At 37.6% G+C, this 15,788-nt stretch overlaps 1 protein-coding gene across 5 annotated transcripts in view; it reads left to right on the forward strand.

Moving 5' to 3' along the window:
* The window catches only part of TECPR2 (tectonin beta-propeller repeat containing 2), a 43,877-nt gene that overhangs the window by 2,550 nt on the left and 25,539 nt on the right, over nucleotides 1-15,788 (forward strand). For 3 of the 5 annotated variants that reach the window (XR_001921929.2, XR_001921930.2, XM_018082368.2), the window contains exons 3-12: nucleotides 2,463-2,747; nucleotides 2,861-2,989; nucleotides 3,398-3,529; nucleotides 4,466-4,623; nucleotides 5,711-6,023; nucleotides 6,831-6,963; nucleotides 8,261-8,686; nucleotides 9,335-10,329; nucleotides 11,877-12,060; nucleotides 14,105-14,278. Coding sequence is in view for 3 of the 5 variants with exons in the window: in XM_018082368.2 (XP_017937857.1) it covers nucleotides 2,529-2,747; nucleotides 2,861-2,989; nucleotides 3,398-3,529; nucleotides 4,466-4,623; nucleotides 5,711-6,023; nucleotides 6,831-6,963; nucleotides 8,261-8,686; nucleotides 9,335-10,329; nucleotides 11,877-12,060; nucleotides 14,105-14,278 (2,863 nt within the window). In the remaining 2 variants the exon portion in view is untranslated. Of the gene's footprint in view, nucleotides 1-2,462; nucleotides 2,748-2,860; nucleotides 2,990-3,397; nucleotides 3,530-4,465; nucleotides 4,624-4,694; nucleotides 4,802-5,710; nucleotides 6,024-6,830; nucleotides 6,964-8,260; nucleotides 8,687-9,334; nucleotides 10,330-11,876; nucleotides 12,061-14,104; nucleotides 14,279-15,788 lie in introns of those variants that run through there. The other 2 variants (XM_018082369.2, XM_018082370.2) reach the window with 2 other exon arrangements.

The following is a 15,788-nucleotide window of genomic DNA, read 5'->3' on the forward strand; positions in this document are numbered from 1 at the left end:
GCAGATAGAGTTCTTGTAGAGGAAAGAGTAATAGTCTTTTTCTTGATAATACAAATGAGCATATTTCCGTAGTTTGTAAAGAATTACGAAGTTTTTAATGGTTTAGCTGAGCTGGAAGGGGAAGTGATGGAAACAGAGAGGATAAATTCTGAAGACTTGGAAGGTCCTTTGGCAACTGGGGAGCATGAGGTGGTTCCAGCTACAAGAGCAGCTTGAGATGCTGACGGATGTGGATTGTAGGAGTCGCAAAGGGGACTTGAAAAACAAAATACATGAAATTCATGAGACAGTAGCTGGGTAGTGGTGGAAGTTGGACTAGACAGAGGAAGATTTGTACATGTGAGATTCAGGACTGGATTTTATTCTCTCTGAAAAAAGGGGGAAAAAAAGAATAAAAGACCATGAACTAGCAAAGACCATGAACTAGCAAAATTACTAAACTTGCAAAACAGCCTATTTAGAACAGCAAATGGGAGACTTTAGCAGTGGGTTCTCTTTTTATTTAGTTGACTGTTGATAGAAAGTAGTAAGTGCTGAAGGAACAGGCAGGAAACCTAAAATAGTGCAAGGAAAATAGATGCTATGTGAAAACATTGTGAAAGAGTTGTGATGCACTGGGGTTATCTGTTAAGCTACAAAACATCTCTGAAAGGAACTCTTCATTCAGAAATACTTTGGACGCATAAATCAGCAAATCTTTGTGATATTTTTGAAATAGGTGTCGTGAGAGGTTAGTAAACACTAAAGGGGAGTAGAATTGATTTCTAAGCTCTAGCAACCAGTAAAATTTATCACAATTAAGAGCATCTAGTAACTGGTGCTAGCTTAGTTACTGGCAGTTTTTGTGACAGATAAAATATGAGCCCAGTAACCAATCTTTATTCCTGCAGTCTTGTCTGACATGGGCTTGCATGGGTAATGTCATGCAAATAATCCCTTTGGATTTAGTGGAATTGTATGTTGATAGCAAGGGCCCAAAGCGAGTGTGCTGAATCCTCTTGCACAATAACTGAAATATTTTGAAAATTGAGACATCTGAGCTTTTTGCAGTAATGGAGATATGAAACTAGAGCAGCTATTTTTTTTTCTAATTTTGTTGATATACACTGTAAGCAATGTGTGAAACTGTCAAACAAATGCCATTTTCCATCCTTAGAGAACTTAAAACTAGGCACAATAGGACATATCACAAATTACAGTAGGGATACTTCATGGAATAATTTTAAGTATTTAGAAGCATTTCTAGTGTCAATTAGTAGACTTCTGTTTTTCATTTCTCTAAGGAAGTTATAAGTTTGCTGAAGCTAAAGAAAATCTTCAACGTTAAGACTGTAAACAACCATAAAAAACTTTTGTCTTTACAGAAGTTCAAAATTCTTGTCTTGGAAAACTGCAGGTATTTTTGGCAGATTCTAAACAATTCTGTTGATTGGTCTTGCTCACAGCAAAATAAAATTCTAGAAGTGGAGGTTTCTTTTCTGTATTTCAAAGTCATCCATGAGGAGAACTGCTGCAAAATGTTCTCGTCAAGGTTGTTGCAACGAGAAAAATTCTGGGTTTAAATAAATATTTTGAATATTTTCAAGTTTGTCATGGTCATAGCAGCTTTTTCTGAAGAAACCAGTATGTTATTACTGTGATGAGCGATGGCTACATTTTTTTTCTCCTCAAAGAAGGCAAACAGACTCTTTGTTTCTGTTATTCTTAGATATTGTCCTCTAAGTATATTTACAGTGTCACTCACAAGCATGAAATTATTTGCTTATCCATAAAAGAAAACATGGACATATGGTACTTTTTTTTTTCTTTTTGCTCCTTATCTTTCTAAATACAGTTGCTACATGGATATTTTCCTGGGTCTGTCAAAATGGAATTTCTTCCATTTTTGCTTTGCCCCTTTCCTTCCACATTATTTTTATGTTTTGGTTATTATTTGATTATATGGCAGGTGTAGCTTTAAGTGAATTGTTTCTCAGCCATGTTTTTTCTTGGGCTGTGGGGCCTTAAGGAGTGGAGCACAAATACTAGTTTGCTGCTTTAATCTTACAGTGCTGTCTGACACAGTCAATGTCCCATGCTCTTGACACTGGTTGGATTGAGGGTAGAGGCTGCAGATAGAAAGAAATATATCACGTGGGTTGTTCCGTGCCAGAGGCCTTGTGGTTCTTTCACTAGGCAGAGGAGAAGAAATACTGCATTTGAATTCAACTTTGACAAGCTTACAGCTGCTAGAAAAAGTGGTTATCCCATATTTAGTGGTTACCATGCATCCTTAGATGTTCTGAGAAATACACCTAATTGTTAAAAAGAAAGTTCTTCTAAGAATAACTACGTTCACTACGAGAGTTTAGCTTACTTTTCCTTTATAAAAAGCAAAAAGTGAGAATTTTTTAGTCCCTACTTGCTAAATGGTGGCTCTGTGTTAACAAGTAAATGACATGTATTTTGCTTTTGCCTTTCAGATTTCCTTATGTGGTCGAGTAGATGTGTTTATTTCAGCCTTAAAATTGCTGGTGCAAATCCTTGCTATGGCATCTGTGGCTTCACCGGTTATATTTAAGGAATTTTGTCCCTTATATTATCTCCTCAATGCCATTCCTACAAAGATCCAAAAAGGCTTTCGCTCTATTGTGGTGTATCTCACAGCACTTGATACCAATGGAGACTACATTGCTGTGGGGAGCAGCATTGGGATGCTTTATCTCTACTGCAGACAATTAAACCAGATGAAAAAATACAATTTTGAGGTAAATACCAACTTTTACTGTTATCTCTTCTGATGAAGCTGAGTTGCTCAGAATTGATCTCCTGTTTGTGTCTCATTAACTTTGTGAGTTCTTGGTATGGTTTCTTTCAACAGGGGAAGTGTGAATCTATTACTTTTGTAAAGCTGCTGAGTTGTTTTGATGATCTGGTTGCTGTTGGTACAGCCTCAGGTCGGGTTGCAGTTTTTCAGCTTGTGTCTTCATTACCTGGAAGAAACAAACAGGTAAATCTTTGCATTTGGCTAAACTTCTGTGAGGTTTAGTTTAGCCAATCCTAGTAGAGTGTTACTGTGATTCTTTGTAATAGTGAAACACAGCAAGTTTTGCCTGATTAAGTATCTGTGAATATGTTTTAGGCTTCATATGTTAAGCTTAAATGTAAGCATGCTTTACATTACAAAAAATGTATTTAATCAAATATACTTTTGAGAGATTTCTCCTGTGTAATAACTGATCAATTCAGTGGTGGGGTTTTTGGATTTGTCTTTAGGTTTTTTGTGCTAAATAAACGTTAGAAGGACCTCCACTTTTGTACTTGATCTCCAGTTAAATCAGGCAAAAGTCACTGAATAGACTTTGTGCCTCCATTTCTCTTCACCTCATTCCTGCATTGCTTTGATATTGTTTCACAGCTCCGGAGATTTGATGTTGCTGGCATCCACAAAAGTAGCATTACAGCTTTGGCTTGGAGTCCCAATGGAATGAAATTATTCTCTGGAGATGACAAAGGAAAGATTGTCTACTCTGCCCTAGACCTAGACCAGGTGAGCATTTGTTGTAGAGACCTTAATTCACATTTACATTTTCCTAAAAGAATGCTTGTGTGTTTACATATCTAGCAGTTAGGTAATTGCTTAGTGTGGTGTATTTAATTGGATGGCTTTATTGGTATGTGTACACTTGGCAAAGTGTGTGCACACCCACATGACAACCACTGGATATCCTTCACAACTGCCTTACCTTTTATAAAAAGTAATATATATTAAAGGAAATAGTGATCCTTCTCTTTTTTCAAATTTCTGTCTGTATAACTACCGTATCTTCCTTCAGCGTTCAGCCAGTACTTTCTCTTTTGTTTTGAAAGGGTACTTTTGAAGAATGTGACTTTATAGATGAGGTCATTTTCCCAGAATTGTTCAGCATCTGAGTCTGGAGTGTAGAATGAAACTAATATTTGGGTGCTGCTGGCCTCACATACATGTTACGAGTGAATGGGATTTTTCTAACATCTTGTTTATTATACAGAGCTGGGATGTCAACAAAACAAATGCTAATTTGAATTTCTATATGGGAGAAACATTTAGACAACATCTATCCTAATTTATCTGTGACTGTCCCTCGTGTGCTTTGACAGAAGGGTTTACATTGCCAAATGTAATGATTATCTCAGCATTGTATGACCCGACAGTGGAAGAAAACATGTCCTGGAGCTTCTATTGATTCCAAGTGAAATGTGTTAGCTAATATTCCAAGAGAAATTGAATTTCATGGTGTGCCACTGTGGCATACACAATCTCCCTCCCTCTTGCCTACATAAATGAACTCCACATTTTAATATTAATTGAACTTTGGGCAACCAGAGTTCAAAAGCTTTCGTTTGTTTGTTTTCCCTTGGGCTTATAAATTTCTTCTGAGTGTTAATGACTACCTTGTATTTTTAGGAAGGTTTGACTCTTGTTAATTGTATGTATCTTCTAAAGGGTATTTGCAACTCCAGCCTTGTATTGGAAGAGCCATCTTCGATTGTCCAGTTGGATTACAACCAGAAGGTGCTGCTTGTCTCTACTTTACAACGCACTCTACTTTTTTACACAGAAGAGAAATCCGTCAACCAAGTTGGAACACAGCCCAGAAAAAAGTAACCCTCATAAAATCTTGATGCAGGCACATCTATTAATGCTAGCATTTCAGAGTGGATTACAGAGAGAGTGATCTAAGCAGTGAAATTAATACAACGCAGCAGACTGCTCATACAAAGTTAGTTACAGTAGCTCTGTGTGATCAAGCATGAAGGGACAGTTCTACCTATTTAGAGAGTACGTGTTTGCAAATATGTGACAATCGTATTTTCAAGGCACTATTACACAAAAATATTCTAAGATGTTTTCTCATGGTTTAAACTGAAATCACTGCCAGACTTCCTCTGCTGTCCCTCTTGGTTTACTGTGACTTGGTGTGAGCGAGCATTGTAATCAGGTCTGTCTAATGGGTGATGAAATATTTGATGATAAAAGCAAGTCAGCGTCCCAATTTTTCTTATACACTGAAGTGAATTAAAAGGGAAAATGTATAGAAAGCACTTAATTTGACTTGAAAACTAGGAACTTGTGTGGCTTTGACATCTTCTATTGTGTAATCTCTCGGATATGAAGGAAGAGGGAACCCAGTCCTAGAACAGCATGACTGACTATATCTATAAATAGAGGACATTGACCCTTGAAAGAAGGTCCCTGATGTATCTGTCCAGGGGTTTGAATAGTAAGAGGGTTTTCCTGGGTGACAGTAATGCTGTTTCTGTGTATGAGAGATGAAGGTTTTAGCAGCTGAGGTCTGTTCCATGCTTCTTGCAACCAGAGGTTATCAGTTTCTTAGTGTTGTTTGGTAGTATTTTGCTTGTTTTTTATTCTGGGAGAGGGATGATGCATATCTCGTATTCTGAGATGGACATAGTACCATTAAGGCTATGAAGCTTATTAGGAAGAGTCATTTAATTTGCTTAATTGATGTAGTGTCTAACATGCAAAGCTGAGGGGGAACTGCTGTTATTTGAAAGCACTGCTCTTGTCTTACTGTATCTAAATTTGTACTCTGGACATTTGATTGAATATTTTAATCAAAGCACTTTTCTTTTTGATAATTTACGGTTGTAAATTTGTACCATTAGTTTTAAAAATTGTTTCTAAGTTACGTATCTAGCTTTTAAAATAAATTCTTTTGCATTTTAGCACTGGCAAGTTTGGAGCATGTTTTATACCTGGCCTGTGTAAACAAAGTGACCTGACACTATTTGCTGCCAGACCTGGGCTTCGTCTCTGGAAGTCTGATGTTCACGGAACTGTTCAGGCCACATTCATATTAAAAGATGTATTTGCTGGAGGGATAAAAACTTTTGAACTGTATCCTCGTTTGGAACCACCTGACAGAGGAAGTTACAGCTCTCCAGAGAAACACCTTGGGCTTGTTTCGTGCTTTTTCCGAGAAGGATGGGTGCTGACCTGGAATGAATACAGCATCTACTTGCTGGACACTGTGAACCAGGTAGATAAACCTCGTGGGTGCATGTTTTCTTTCTTTCTTGTTTTTGTTCATGATGTGCCATGAGACACTGTTTGGGTTATCCATTATACTACTGTGGTTTAACTGCTTACTTAAAATGACCAAAAAAAGACTTAATTCTCTCCCTTTTCAAGTTGTTATTGCAATGATACACCCACAAACTAGCTCGATATGTTATATATAAAAACTCCATTTATTTAAAGCTTTCAATTGAGGTGTTAATGTCATAATCAATTCTGATGCTTAGCAAAGCATCTAGAAATCTAAAATCTAGTAATTAATGCAAAAGGATTTTTTATGCTTATAAAATATGCTTGAAACTATTTATTTTTTCCCTTCTACTACCGTTGGTGTCTGCAAAAAAATAAGTACTACACTTTATTTGGTGTAGAGTGAGGTGTTGTTTATTTTGTCTTATTGAAAGTGCATATGGAAGAGAATACAAGCTAGTATCTTTTTGTCTAAATGTATTAGACGTTTGTACTATGGCATTCTTCTGCCAACAAATTGTGTACTGCTGAAGTTGTTATATTGTTGCTGCTAGCTGGGTAGAGAAAGTGAATATATCTGTGGAATTGAAATTAGTATAAAAATTAGTTACATTGTGATTAAAGGGCTCTTTCCTGTTGCTTTTTTCTATTTTCTTTCTTTTTGCTAAGATAAAAATCTTTATCCTGTTAACTGCATACATTGATTAAAATCCAGTGAACAGTTTTGTTGAGTACCATGTTTTGCAAACAGTGTGTTAATCCGATGCCAATTATTTGTTTCTGTGTTGACTCTTTATAGGCTTTGATTGGTGGCTTGGAAGGATATGGTGATATTGTGTCTGTGTCCTGTACCAACAATGAGATTTTTCTCTTGAAGGGAGATAGAGACATAATAAGAATTTCAAGTAGACCTGAAGGACTGTCATCAATAGGTTTGTATAGATTAGTAGGCTTTAGTATGTACCTTATGGAACATGGTGCTTAGGTACTTTTTTAATATAAACCCAAAAAAACCAAAACCAACAAAAACAACCCAAAACAAAACAGACCCGCACAAAACTCTTCAGATTATTGCAAAAACCTACCAGGTTCTGTAGAGTTGCTTATCTCTTTTAACAGATTATATTTAGAAATCTGGTTTATCTGCTTATCTGTTGTTTTGGCTGTAGTGAGAATGGGGGCATTAAGAATTTAAATATGATTCCCTTTTTTTGAGAATGGATCAGCATTATCTTAATGAGGAATCTCTAATCTGTGCATTTGAGACCTTATTCTGAACCATGACACCAAAGCAGTTTGGATTCCTGATCATGGTTATCCCTTTACTGGTCAGTCTCAATAGCTGAATTGTTGATTCTGTGCCACCTGTCACCACCCACATTCTGGAGAAAATCTCCAGAATTACTCAGAATGAAAAAAGAAAGAACAGACAAATAAACCCAAAGAATGCTCGCTAAAATTCCAAAAAGAATTTGAGAGTTTCTTTTCATATTTGTTGCCATCTAAGTTCAGCATTTATGTTACTAGAACTCTCTGGAAGGGACTACTAGTGCATTTAAAACACTCCATCTTAGCTTTGTTTTAGCAAAATGCTAGTAAATATGCAATGAAGTCTCATTGAATGCTGGAGAACTTAACCTTCTTATCATTGCATGTTAGTGATAGCTTTAGTCATTTAAGCAGTTCTTTACTCACAGACTTATAGAGACTAAGTATAGTTTACAAGGAACCTTCTTGAATTATATTTTATTTTAATCACTCCAGCAGTTTATTTGGTAGTTTTCCTTGATTTTTTTCAAGCTACTGAATGTTTGAATGAGGAAGGTAAAGATATAGGATGGCACTTCAGTGTGTGATACAATTCCAAGCTGCAGACCTGTACTTTCTTTATACATAAACATAAATTCAGAATTTTGCTAGTAGAAACTTCATACACAGTTTGGGGGATTGATTTTACTAAAATGTTTTCATATAGATTAACTTACAGGAAATTTACATTGCATGTGTGTGCAAATATATATGTAGGTATATACATATATATATCTCTTGAAAATTTTGTGAACTTAGAATTTTTATTTTTTTTTTTGCATAAAGATTCTTTTCTTTCAATACTCTCCAAGGACTAAGCCCCTACTCACCTGATGCTAGTATTTATTCTTGAACTAGTATTTATACTTTTCTTTTGGACAGTTTCAGATGTGAATTCAAAATTATTGAATCCTTTAACAGATACGAGTCCTAAGTTGCTGACCCCGTCATCAGTAGTTTCATCTGTATCATCCAGCCCTTCAGTGGAAACAGATAAAAAAATGGTTACTTCCCTTTTGGTTACTGGTGATAAAAATGGTTCTTCGGCGAAAGATGATCTGGAAACTCCAACGCTGTCTGAGAAAAGTTTTGATAGAATGGGAGACTTGAGCAATGAAATGAGAAAAAGGGGCTGCTCTGTAGTAAGTGAATCACGAAGCAGGAGCAGTTCTGTGAACTCTGTGGACAGTGGCTCGAGCTTTATGATGTGTGCAGAGCAACTTTCAGAAGCTCAGAGAGAAGGTCAACTTTCTTCACAACGGTTCAGCACCATCAGCTCTGAAGATTTTGATCAAGAACTCATTGTAAAGCCAATTAAAGTAAAAAAGAAAAGAAAGAAGAAGCAGGGTAGGTCTGGCAGAACTTTCCCTGTCAGTGCTTGTTATTAGAGCATGGTCACTTCTGATGCTTCACGGGAGAGAGTGTGTCTGTTTGGCATGCTTTGCTTATGTTGTATTGTCGTACTTCTGAAATAATTGAGGGGTCACTGTGGGCCATTTCTGTTTCGGATGAAAGCCTGTTTTGAAAGTGATAAATTGATTAAGTCTTTTTAGATCTATTTGTTTTATTCTTTTAATTTTGTTTTGCTTCATTTAAACATGCTCAAAGTTCTAATGTATGGATTAATGGCAGCATGCAGTGGACTCTGTTTCCAGTTTCATGTTGGAATTGTGTAATATCTATTAATCCTATTCTGAATATTTGACAGTGTCTTTCTTATCTGTTGTTTTTTAGTTTGCTAAAATAGTGTGAGTACTTGATTGTTTTAATTGTTTACTATTATGGTGTTACAACTTGAAAATGTTTTGCTGTTAAGACTTTTATTGGCTTTATATATATCATTTAGTGTTAAGGTTGAAAAAAAAATCAGTATGTCGAAATTTAGATTTAGCTCTGTTCTTCCCCCAGTTATAAAAATACTTTAATCTCTTTGCATTGGAATTTGACTGTACTAATATTATTTACACCCCCCCCTTTTTTTTTTTGTGAGAACAGAAAGTGGGACAAGGAAAAACCACAGCTCTCTGGAAGGCACACCAATTTATGAGCGTCAGCTTTCTGGTGACAGTCCCCATTCATTGAATGCAGACTCCTTTTCCATGACCTCCAGCATAATGAGTGGCAGCATTGATCATTTGAGCACTGGATCTCCAGATCAGGAAAGCATGTTCAGTATGGAGTCCCATACGATCTTGCAAGAAGATAATGGTTCAGAAACTTTCAGTGTCCTGCAGTCTCCTGAGTCAGCAACTGTACTAATTAATGAAGAAAATGGAGAAGTGGTTGATTTGCAGAAACTTCCAAACAGTGACAGTGGCATGGGTACTTCAGCTATTATAGATACTTTGACATCTGCATCTCCTCTGATCCTCACAGAAGACTTGACAAGCAGTATTGATGGTGAATATAATGGTAGTGTGGTTTCTGCAAGCAAAGAATTCTGTCCTGGAAAGCTGAGCCAAGAGGAGGAGCAGGATTTTCCTATGTTGTGTAAAATAGATGAAGATTTGGATAAAATGAAACTGCAGGATACTGAAAAGTCTTTTGAAGGGCCAGACCTTACAGACCAGACGTTTCTGGAACGTGACCATACATTTGGTGTTCAGACATCACTGACACCAAAGGAAAGTGATGAAATTGGTAGGGAAGACCAGCAGGAGCTCTCCCTAATCCACAGCGCTCTGTCAGACCCTTCTGTGCTCCACTTTGACATCTCTAACGATGTTTGTTCAGATAACGCTTCCATTTCTGGATGGAATTTTGAAAGTGCAATCAAAGCTAAATCTAGTGCTAGCACTGCTGAATGGGTAGCAGACACTCATGAAAGTAAGACTGAGAAATCTGCCTCAAGTGATGAAGAGGATATTTATGGCCATGGATTACCATATTCATCCTCGGAGACCAGCATGCCTGAAGCTGGTGCTGTGCCTGGCTCACAGGATGTGGCCAAGATAAGCGCCGATGAAATGGTGCTGTTAAAATCTGATCAGGTATTTGTTTTCAGTTTAGCTAAAGTACCTTTTAACTTTCAAAAGAAACGGCTTTTCAAAAGCAGCGTTCCTGTAATTACTGTCCTTTAAATCTGTAGAGAGCAATTTTTTTCCGCTTCGTTCAAGTAAACAAGTAAAGCAAAAAGCCAAAAGCGACACGTAACTCTTACAAACTGTGATGTATCTGACTTCAGAATGGTTGATGTGTGCTTATAATGAAGAGAAGCTGCTCTGGCTGTGTTATTCCCAGCTCAACAAAAATCATGTTAGAAAGCCATCCATTACAGAGTGAGCAGTAAAACCAAGTCATGCTCAAGTACTGCACATTGTTTGGGTCTCCAGTAGCCCAAATTCTGTGTGAATGCTGTTCCCAAATTCAACTGACTTCATGGGGAATTAATGCTGATTATCTCACATGACTGGCTCCTGGTTAAGGGTTATTTTACCTGTAAATACTCAAAATAAGGATTAGTCTCTGTACCCTAGCCAGCAGTTAGAACTATTTAAAACGAGGACAGTTTCTTTTTTTCTGTTATCCCTTTTTCTTTTATTATTATTTTTCTGTTATCCCTCTTTCCTTTATTGTTATTTTTCTGTTATCCCTCTTTCCATTATTGTTATTTTGTGGATGAATGTTTCCAGAAACAATAATTCTCATCAGACTATAGAAAAGAAGCACTAAAAATTAATTGTAAAACCTGCAAAACTGCCAGACTTAACTGGAATTTTTAGCAGAAGTCTGAAGAAGGAAATGCAGTTCTTCTAAATTGGGGGTTTTTTAGGTCTGTGGATTTTTTTTTTTTTTTTTTAGGTCTGTAACAGCCTTGAATTGAGAGCAACCAAGAATTTGTTCATAAAGGCTGAGTTACAAGTTGTTGGGGCCAAGTCTAGTAACAACTGCAGCCCATACTGTAGAAGGCTCCTAGTTTCAGGTTATTGTGTTCTCTCACTGTGGCATGTTCAGAAAGGCTCCACTAATCCTTTTATTGCAGGTCACGTGTGCAGTGCTTGAGTTCATGGCACACAAGCCATCAAAATTTCAGATAGCAGCCTGCAACCCAAACTTCTGCAAGACATGGGTCCTGTACCATACAGAGAGTATTGGAGTTGGATATTTAGCTGTCTCTGCACTCTAGCTGTCTTGTTCCCTTTGCTCATCACTTCCTAGACAATGAATAATTTCCTGCACTAAAGACAGACTGTAGCTTTTTATATATTCCTTTTTTGCACCTGCCATTTACTTTAAGTATGTGTTCTTTAACTAATAAGAGAAGATTTTCCACTTTTTGGAGGTGGATGACGGTGTGGAGGGGTTTGTTTTTTTTGCTAAAACTGTTGTTCTAGCAGTCTTATTGTGCAGTACATAGAGAACACTGACAGATGTAGTTTTTATTTTACACAAGGCAAATTTATTCATTGATTAAGGTTACTTAAGATTCTTAAGTTCAGCGTTTTTTAATCAAAACATGGGAGGTGCTGTACTTACATACCCGTTTTCTTGTGCAGTTGGAAGTCACCTGACACTGTTCTGACTGTACAGTTTTTAGTTTGCAGAGAGCTGGATGGGGTACTCTGGCCCTGGTTATGGCATCCTGAGCCTGGTTGTTTCAGAAAAGTACATTTGGTGCCTGGACTACCGAGGCAGCCTGTACTGCAGTGCCCTTCCTGCGGCCGGGCTGCGCTGGCAGAAGTTTGAGGATGGAGTCCAGCAAGTGGCAGTGTCCCCATCAGGTAGGTTGGTTTCTGCTGCACTGTCACCTCGAAAACTTGCATAAACTTGGGCATTTTCTTTGCTTTTTTTGTTTAATTAGATGAAACTTGTAATTTTCGAGATTACAGATAGAGTTCGGTGCAAATGTAATTTCCGCTTAGGCAGTTTATTGTTTTTTATTTAAGTACGATATTTATGAAAACTTGGTTGTTTATGGCTTGTTTCACATAAAAGTAATGTGTTGGTTTTGTTTTTTAAAAAAAACCCTCACAGTTACATGACTTCAGTACCTCTGCATCCCATGTTGTAGAGTAAGTGGCTGTCTTTCTAATGGGTTCACGTTGCATTTTGGAAGATTTTCAACCTGCATTTGCCTGATTGAAGTGAACTTCAGAAGTAGCAGTTCAATGGTAGGCAGAGATGAATGAAGAGCTCCCTTTCTATACAAAACCTTGATTTTTGTTACAGAACTAGAGAAATTCTTTACTGTGGGGGTGGTGAGGCACTGGAACAGGTTGCCCAGAGAAGCTGTGGATGCCCCATCCCTGCAAGTGTTCAAGGCCAGGTTGGATGGGGCCCTGAGCAATCTGGTGTAGTGGAAGCTCTCCCTGTCCATATCAAGGGGAGTTGGAACTAGCTGATCTTTAAGATCCCCTTCCTCCCAAACCATTCTGTGATTCACAAATTTAAAATTCTTTTTGTTGTAAATGTTGAATTGCTTTTGCATATGTGTGGATTTGTCGATTTGATTTCTTTTTAAATACTGAAGAAAAAAATACCTTTTAAGGTTTGATGCATTTGCATATGAATTTGTTCTGAGTGGTTGGGAAGGAGGATTATGTTGGATTAAAAATAAGTAGGTTTTGGTTATCAACTTGTCACTTTTGGCCTTCCAGATTGTTCCAGGACTGGTGGGAAAATACAAGTTTCTCAGCTATTTCCATTACTTTGTCTTCTGCCTTGCTGCTTCTTTTCTTCCCTGTTGTTTCTAAAAGCACATGTCAATCTTCCCTTCTCTCTGTAGGGGAAGAAAGAAATTCTATTTAGTCTGTAGCTGACCTTTGTTATGGCTAAAACAATTTAGGAGTAGTTGTGCTAGGTGAGATCGTAGATTCATCCAGCTCAGTATCTTACCCGTAAGAGTGGTCAAAAGCAGGTCCCTGCAGAAAAGTCAAAGCAGTGGGCATGTGTGAAGTGTGCCCTTGGTAGTTTCAGGCTAAAATTGGTGGCTCAGAGATTTCCTGGGCAAAAGGTTGTTCTTCTGTGTTTACTATCCTTCAGTTCCAGGAACTCACCCAGCTTTTCATTGAATCTATGGAAGCCATTTTTGCCATGGATGTATTAATGCAGGAGCACGTTAATCACAAATGTCAAAGTGGAATCAAATGCTACTTTGTGGAATTATTCAAAGGAGGTTAATATGACAATGTACTGTTCTGGTATGAACTAGCAGCTAAGTTTGGGCTTCTGTTTGGTTTTCTTTTTCTAAGCTGTCCTTGCTAATTCAAATGAGGGGAGAATTCTGGAGAAGGATTTGTGCAGTGGCCTTGCTGAGTAACGAGAAGGTAATAACACTGCCCAGTGCAGGGTGGCCAGCACACCTGGTCAGTCACTTGTGACTGGTCCACAAAAGCTGTGATTTACTACTAATATTTGTGAAAGGTGGAAGTACCAAAATTAAACCCTTTTCCTTTATGCACCAAGGATGTACTAGACTAGGACAGAAGCAAGCCATGAACTTCAGTCTCTCAGCATTGGCCCTGACATGGAACTTGTTTGTTACTGTTCAGTGTTTAACTGAGGAAAAGTAACTTGCATTTGAACATTTTAAAATCACACATATTCTAATGGTATATGCATTTCAGCAGTTCTTAGACAAGTTAGTCACTGCTCTGGTCTTGCTTTTAAAAAAAAAATTCCAAGTGTTTTTTAATCTTGCATTTTTGTTTAATGCTACTGCTTTCCTTTTCCTCTCCCATTGGTTTGGGTGTAGGTAGGACACATCAGCTGAGTCTGTTACAGTAATTGCTGAGTGCTGTTATGTTCTCTCAACTCCTCACATAGGGGCTCTTCTCTGGAAGATTGAGCAGAAGACTAACAAAGCCTTTGCTTGTGGAAAAGTAACTATAAAAGGAAAGCGCCACTGGTATGAGGCTTTACCCCAGGCTGTATTTGTAGCTTTAAGTGATGACACCGCCTGGATTATCAGAACAAATGGAGATCTCTATCTGCAAACAGGTACCTGAATTAATTACAGGCTCTTTGAATTTTTGCAGGCTGAGATCATTAGATTTCAAATGTATAGAATGTCCACAGTTTACTATAAACTTTTATCTGCAGCCAGGACATAGGGAAGCCTTTTTATCCTGAGAAAAGTTTGGAAACAGTTGTGAAGTATTGTGTCATTAGGAGAGTGGAAAAGCCAGTTCATGGACACTTTTTATGTGTGCCAAGTGGAGTACCTACAGTATAGAGAGTTTATGACATGGAGAGGATATAGGATGGATGCAGAGAAATGGAAAGGGATTGCAGAAAATATGAAAATAATATCCTTGCTTTGGCAATGGTATGGTGCACTGAAACAACTGAACCTTAAGTGCGTTTTCTTGATTTAGGGATTTTAACAGTTTTAGAAGGACTTTGAAAGGCGGTGAGATACTGTGTGGCTGTTCAGAAGGAATTTAGGTATGGGGGCAGAAAAGGGGAAAGTATTTGTATTGTGTTTTGAAAAGCACAGATCTCTTGAAGGTAAGAGTTACCACTTGATAATGAAAGTGTTCTGAGACAGATCATGAAGTGCTTTGGAAGTATAAACAAGTGGTATGTATTTTATGTGATAGAGAAAGCAGAGCCATGGAGGAATGGAATGGGCTGTGGAGCAGCATCTTTACAGCTGCCTTCTTGTTGGATGTGAATGAGGCAAGGACTGGAAAAGGCATAGTGCAGTGTCAACTTTGAAGTCATGGCCATAGTTTTAAGTTCTTCAGTGAATAGAAGAGGATGCATTTGAAGGTGTTATGCAAACGATATTAATGCTAAATACAAGGAGTAAGGATGAAGGTACAAGTTTTAGAGTTAAAGGAGAAAAGTATCAAGGACTCCTGGGCATGCTGGTGTTGCACAGAGAGCTGACTTGGTAAGGAAAAATTACCAATACTATGATGAAGGAATTACTGGAGAATGAAGAGGAAGACTGAGGTAAAGGGGAAACTGTAAGACATACTAAAGCAGGACAACATTTCAGAGTGGCTGTCAAAATTCTCATTTACTTTTAATTTTGGCACTCTCCTATTTTCTTTTTTAAATTTAATTACTGTAGCACAATACAGAAATTCTTCATGATTAAGAAAACTGTTTAAGTACACATAATAGAAATTACTTTCTTTTAATTAAATGTAGTAGTTACAGAGAAATCAAGTGGCCCTGCCCATGGTCACGTGCATAGTGCCAGCCAGCTTGGATAGTGGTGATCAAGAGTGAACTTTGATGCCAATCACGCAGGGCTCTGTGGAGGTTTGAATCAACATTTTTCTGCCCTGTGAGAGATTGGTTTGATTACATCAGCTTACATTCTGCTGTTTTTAGGCTCCTAAATTTGTCTTTTGATGCGAGAAGTAAATTTGCAGTATATATGTCTTGTTAATGTGAGACTACCAGTGGAAGTTTTTTCTCCAGGATTTTTTCATTCCCTTCACTGTCTCATCTAACATTTATAACAAAAGTGTGTGCTCAGAGGTTTAGAAATGAG

The sequence above is a fragment of the Manacus vitellinus genome, unplaced genomic scaffold (assembly GCF_001715985.3).
Source record: "Manacus vitellinus isolate BGI_N305 unplaced genomic scaffold, ASM171598v3 scaffold_6_pilon, whole genome shotgun sequence".
In the NCBI taxonomy this organism is placed as follows: Eukaryota; Metazoa; Chordata; class Aves; order Passeriformes; family Pipridae; genus Manacus; species Manacus vitellinus.